The sequence below is a fragment of the Manacus candei genome, unplaced genomic scaffold (genome assembly GCF_025592945.1).
Source record: "Manacus candei isolate 608988 ecotype Guabito, Panama unplaced genomic scaffold, ASM2559294v1 h1tg000245c, whole genome shotgun sequence".
Lineage (NCBI taxonomy): Eukaryota > Metazoa > Chordata > Aves > Passeriformes > Pipridae > Manacus > Manacus candei.
In genome coordinates, this window is record NW_026138293.1 from 1 (window position 1) to 5931 (window position 5931).

Here is a 5931-nt window from a genome sequence, read left to right on the forward strand (position 1 = left end):
GATGGGGCCCCCACAGATGCTGTGGCAACCTGTGCCAGTGTCTCAGCACCCTTACAGCAAAGAATTCCTTCCCAATATCTAATGTAAACCTGCCCTCTGTTAGCTGAAAACTGATAGCCTTCATCCTGTCACTACATTCCCTGACAAATGGTGCCTCCCCATCTTTCCTGGACGTCCTCTTTAAGTCCTCTTATCTACAAGAGTCAACATCAGAGACCAGGCAAGTAGCAGATTCCATCCGGGCCGCAGCCTGAAGCCCAGTAAAGGACAGACACGGAGTAGTTCAGATTTGACAGCACTGAATGATGCAGGTAGTAATTTCATTTGATGAGAAAAACACTCCAGAAGGTGAGAAGCACAACTGCAAATGAGGAAAAGGAAATGTATTCTGAACCTATTTGAATCCTGGTTATTACCTGGCATAGAACAGCAGGTAGGCTTGCTGCCTGAGAACTGTGTCAATGGAACGCAGCTGCACAGATTCATCGTCCATCCGGTACCACAATCCATTGCTGGCCTGTAAAAAAAAGGCAAGGATCTCTCCATGGTTTCTCTCCAAAAACACAGGTAGGAAACTGCCAAACCGAGAGCATGTCAAAACAAATGCAGTCCAGCCACTAAGGAGGCCTTCGGCCCCAAAACTTTGGCTGTCAGTAACACTGACAGGAAAGTTTATCTTCCCCAGCACACATTTTTCCCCATTGGGAAGGAAGTTGCTCTTTTACCTTTGTGTAGCAGAAATAGTGTCCTCCATGACAGCTGACACCACTGTGCACCAGGACAGCATATAAGGAGTAGAGGAGTGCTTCTCCATCTGCCTGAGACATGTATGGGCGAAGATCCAAGTACTCCGGATACTCTACAACCTATGGAGAGACCAAGAGGGCTCAGAAATGACCCTGGTCTGTGACATGAAAGAGCCTACCAAGTGCAGGGGCCAGTCCAGGGGTATCAATCCATCTCTGGGGCTCATGAGCACTTGGTTTTCCATAAAGCAACATAAAATCGTTTGGGTGGCAGGAAACCCTTCTCAGTCAAAGCAGCCCTATCAGAGCACAGTGCTTGCCTGTCTTCCCACAGGAACTTTCCACTCCCCAGAAGGTACCCCAAAAAACCCAACACAAGCAGCTTGTGACAAGCATACTGCTTTAGGAAATCTGCTTCTGGAAGAGAAAGCTGCACACCAATAGTGTACACACCTTGCTGATCTTGCCACCAGTGAAGCAGTCAAACCTCTTCAGACACACAGTGAGAACCTTGGGTGCACAGTGGACAGTGAACCTCTTAGTGGCGGCAACATTCTTCTCACACCTTGAAACCAAGCACAGAGCACAGCGCTGAAATGCACCCTGTCTTCCACCAAGGCAGTCAGACAACCTTTCTTGTCTCGGGCATCCTTATGCTATTTTAAGGCAATTCGGTGCCATATTTAAAACAAACAAACAAACAAACAAACAAACAAAGAAAAAACCCCAACCCCCCTCCCCCAAAAAACCAGACAAACAAAACTGTGTCTCATCAGTGTGCAGTAAACTTCCATGAGAAGATGACTTCTGCTCAATGACTTGTAGCCCCCTCACACAGAGTCTAGTGTTAATATGTTGTTAGTAATCATCTTACTTGCTACATTTAAAGCAGTTTTCACCCTCCAGGTGCTCAGGTGTTACAAAGTCCTCCAGAGCTGCAGTGAGGGATGAGGCTGCCTGGAGAATTGAGAAATCGGTGCACTGAGCTACAGCAAATGCCCTGGCCCAAACATTTTCCAGGAGCTGACAAGAAAACCCCTGTAGCTGATGCTGAGGAGACCCGCCATGAATCTGCAAGCTGTATCCAGAAGGAGCCAGAAAGAGAGTGTGGTGCTGAACATTTCCCCTGTCCCAGAGGTTCTCAGGGGCAATCAGGGGCTCCCTCTCTCTATCACCTGCCACTGAGCTACTGATGTTATTATGTAGGGTCATCAGTAGTGAAAACAATCCAACCCATCAGCCTGGAAGCCAGACAGGTGTTGAAGGAGGGCAAAGGAAAGAAGGATGAGGATATGTCAAGGGTGCAGAGCGCATAATGGGTGCTTGTCCAGCTTCAAGCCAGCACCTACAGAGAGACCAGTGCCATGGCCTCTGCAGGAGGACAACATCCGTTCCCCTTCCCATCCACGACCAAGACCTCTTGTGTTCACAGGATATGCTTTCAGGACAAATGTGTTGACTCTGAAAAGCCTTGCCATGTCTTGAAGCACAACTGCAAAACCTCTTACTTTGATATCCAAGGGGACATCCAGGAAGGCCTCATAGGAATCAGAAATGGCTTTGCAGCTGAAGCAGATGACTGGAAGGAAAAATCAAAATGCCGAGCAATGGTGAGCTGAACGATGGTACTGCTTTGTGCTCATTGTACCTGTCCTGCTAGTCCCAGGGCCAGCTGTTGGGCACAGGCAGACAGAAGGGCACAGGCAGTGCCAAGGAGAGCAGTAGTTGTAGAAACATACCTCTGGATCTCAGAAAGCCTCCAAATATTTGATGGACAATGGTAGTAGATTGAGATGATATGTCCAAGCTGGAAACAAGTAGTAAGACAGAGCATTACTTCCTCCAAGCCCCGGCTGTAGGTTTTCCTTGATGAGGCCACATCAAGGAGTCCAAAGGGCTCCGAACTTTGTAAAGGTAACTTGCTTGTGCTTACTCGTTGCTTGCACTCAGACAAGCTCTCTGCATGGCATTGACAGTACAGCATAAGAAGTCATGGGCATCTTCCTCCCTGCCAAGCTGAAAATGTTCTCCTATGACTAAGAAACAGGAAGTTAGTAGTTGTCTCCTACAGGAAGGGAAGAAAACCTGTCAAAGAACCTGAAATCACATACATCTGAAAGCCCTGAGAACAGCCAAAGGCAGGATGGCACTGACTGAACGCAGGACCTTGTTAACATGCGCTTCCATGATGCACATCATGCAGAAGCCTTGTTGGCGACCTGAGGAGGGAGGGAGAGAAGGTCCTCTGGTTAGCAAAATAGCCCTAGTGGTGGAATACTCCTCTTCTTCCACTCCCACTCCAGTGCAATATGCCACTCCTCCCAGTGTTTCAACAAGCACGGGACGTTTTAGTGCATAGAAAATGTTCTTCAGAGGAATGCTAAACTGAGGTTTTAACTTGCAGGAATAGAGACCCAGAGCTAGAAAGATGTGCCTTCATGAAGAATAAGACAGCTGGATAGGACAGGTGGCTCCTGAGTGTACAAAGAACACAAGTTCTGGGGCTGACAAAGGGCTGCTTTTCTCCTAAATCAAATTTCAGGTTCTGGGAATCCTTGGGGTTTGATTAACAGATTCACAGGGAGATGTCCCTAAGAGTACTCACAGGCCTGGCTGTGCTCCCGGGAGAGCAGATAGTTGGCCAGCGGCGGGGTGTATGTCAGGCATTGCAGGACAGCATTAAGGAAGCAGGTGTTGCCCACATTGAGGAGTCCTGCTCCAGCACTCTGTCTTTGCTGCCAGACCATGCAAATCTTCTCTGGGGGAAAGAGGATCCTTTGTGGCGGAGTCATTCCCTCGGCAATGACTGCAGGGAAATTCCATTTGAAAAGAGATGAAATGAGGCACAAAGGCATATTTAAACAGTGAGGTCTCTACAGGAGCACTCAGGACCATCTGCTTCAACTGCCAACCCAACAACATCAGGGGAAGCTTAAACAGTGCCATTAAAATTTCCTGTTTTGGAAAAATCCATTCCCCTGTTTACGTTGCTGAGAGTCCAACAAACCCACCATCTGATTTCTGGGCCGCAGGCTACCTTCCTTTCTCAGTAGAGTTCTAGACTGGATTATCAGTGAAGCCATCCCTTTTCCTGATTGTAACTTGTTGAAAACAAGTAAATACTGAACACGGAAGGTAACCCAAAGGATGGCAGACCTCTCTACGAGCAATGGCAGCTTTCAAAGTCTTGTACCTAGTGTCAGAGGAGCGACAAAAGGTGTTTTCCTGGGTCTAATTGTAAACACGGGGGTCAGTTGGACTGCTCTCAGGAAACATCCCAGAGATCACTCTAGGTTGTGAACACATCATTCTGGGATTTGACCACCAGCCATGTCAGTTGTCTGTGGCAGTTCACAAAGTCCAAACCTGCTGGTGAAGCTATTACTCACAGGAGTCGTTCCCTGCTGTGGCCATTGCCTCTCTCAGGAAGAGAGTGCAATGCTTTAGATGACCAAGGATGTCTTTCTCTCCAGAAAGAGAACAGCACCAATCGCGTCACCTAGTTGCAAAGAAATTACTGTAGCTCACCGAAAGTATCAAAACTCTAAATAAACGCAGAACGGCATCCACCACCAAGTCTTTCAGTGGTGCTCGTAACTGCTGCTGAGCTGCAGCTCACGCCCTTATGATCAGGCGCAGGGCACCAACTCACAGCGGGTTCAAAGGCCCTTTTGAAATGCTCCAATGTACGTTACCTTCTCTGAAGAGGCCCTGCTGCTCTCCTGACACTGCTTCAGCAACAGAGCCCTCTGGCTTTCCCACCTCCTAGGAGTGACCGTCTTTCAGCCACTACTTTAACTGCTGCCTTTGCTGCTCTCCTTTTTCTGCCTCCCTCCCTCCCACAGCAATCAAGGTGGGCTGAGCCCATCCCCTCAGACTACAGTCACCTCCCTGCTTACCTATCCTAGGCTATGGAAAAAAAACCAAGAATCAGCAAACTGGAATTCTAGCCTAGGTCATACCTGGCCAGCCTATAAAAGTTGTAACAGCTCAACCTACGGCTAGGAAGGTATAAATCAGCCTATACTTTTATCCCATATACCCTGCTCTATGATCTGTGCCAAAAGTCAAAGCATTACCTTTGAAAGAGGAGGAAAGTTGAGGAGAAATGGTCAGTAAACAATAAACCATCCAAAAAAGGCAGGCACACAAGTAGCAAAGGAAGGAGCTGAGTTATCCCGAAGGCCAACTCTGTCCAACTGATTTTCGTTGGCGCGCTCCTCAGGATACCGGATGGGTGCCACATCTCTGCCCCTTTGTGACATGGGGTCACATGGAACCACATGGAACCACATGGAACCACATGGTTCTTGGGCACAGGAACCCACATGGCACGTCCGCCAGGTGGAAGCCACTGGACCTCCCCCCGTGCTGGTGGCAAAGGGCTAGTCATCCTCTGACAGAGCTCCCACACCTTCCCTGAGCCACACGGCCTGAGGAGTAAAAGCCTGCTCAGGGCTGTAACTGAGCCAGGTCACAGCTTTTCTGGCCCCCAAGACGCTGAGGGTTTCACTGCCACTTCTATCAGTGAGACTCTTAGCAAAGCACCTGGACTCTTATGGGTTCATTTCCAATTAATTTCATCTGCCCCCAGGGTACAACCATGGGCTGACCCTGAACTGGGACTGCCAAAGGAACCCTTCAGAGGCTGCGCTGGGAGGACCTTGGCTGGCTGCTGGCCCCCGCCCAGCTGCTGTCTTGTCCTCAAGCTCTGAAAACGTTCCGGGATGGCTTTTTAGCAGCTTCACATTTACTCCTGCCGCTAGGGTTGGTTAGGTTTTGATCAGCCGCAGCTTTAGCCAGACTCCCACTCTGGATGGTGAGGGCACGCGCGTGTTAGGCGGAGCTATCCCCTGCACGTCCGGCGCCGAAATAAACAAATACCGGCTTAATAGCACCTGTGGCTGTTGAGTTTTACTACTGTTGCCTTTTCCTGGCATCAATGGATAGAGACAGTTTTGTCCCTGCTGCACTTGGCCTATGTTGTTTTGGGCTTGTTGGAAATCATAAAACTTTTCTAATTTTTTTAGTGTTCCTAATTAACTTTTTGATTAGTTGTTTTTAACACACATCATAGGCGGTGCGTTCAGCCTTAAATCAACTTTAGCCAGCATGGAGTAAAAATTGTCATAAGCTCCTTTGGGAGAACACAGCCTGGGAAAAGTACTAAAACTGTAAGTTTTGT

At 48.5% G+C, this 5931-nt stretch overlaps 1 protein-coding gene across 1 annotated transcript; it reads right to left on the reverse strand.

The window, feature by feature from the left end:
- Positions 1-416: 416 nt before the first annotated feature.
- Positions 417-5515, reverse strand: LOC127464620 (ubiquitin carboxyl-terminal hydrolase 42-like; the record flags this gene model as incomplete). The annotated part of the gene is made up of 10 exons (XM_051775036.1): positions 4826-5515; positions 3352-3552; positions 2858-2965; positions 2680-2782; positions 2486-2553; positions 2255-2325; positions 1621-1703; positions 1200-1311; positions 726-866; positions 417-517 (listed from the first exon to the last, which is right to left on the reverse strand). Coding segments are annotated over exons 1-10 (1040 nt in total), but the record flags the coding sequence as incomplete, so codon positions are not given.
- Positions 5516-5931: the final 416 nt, after the last annotated feature.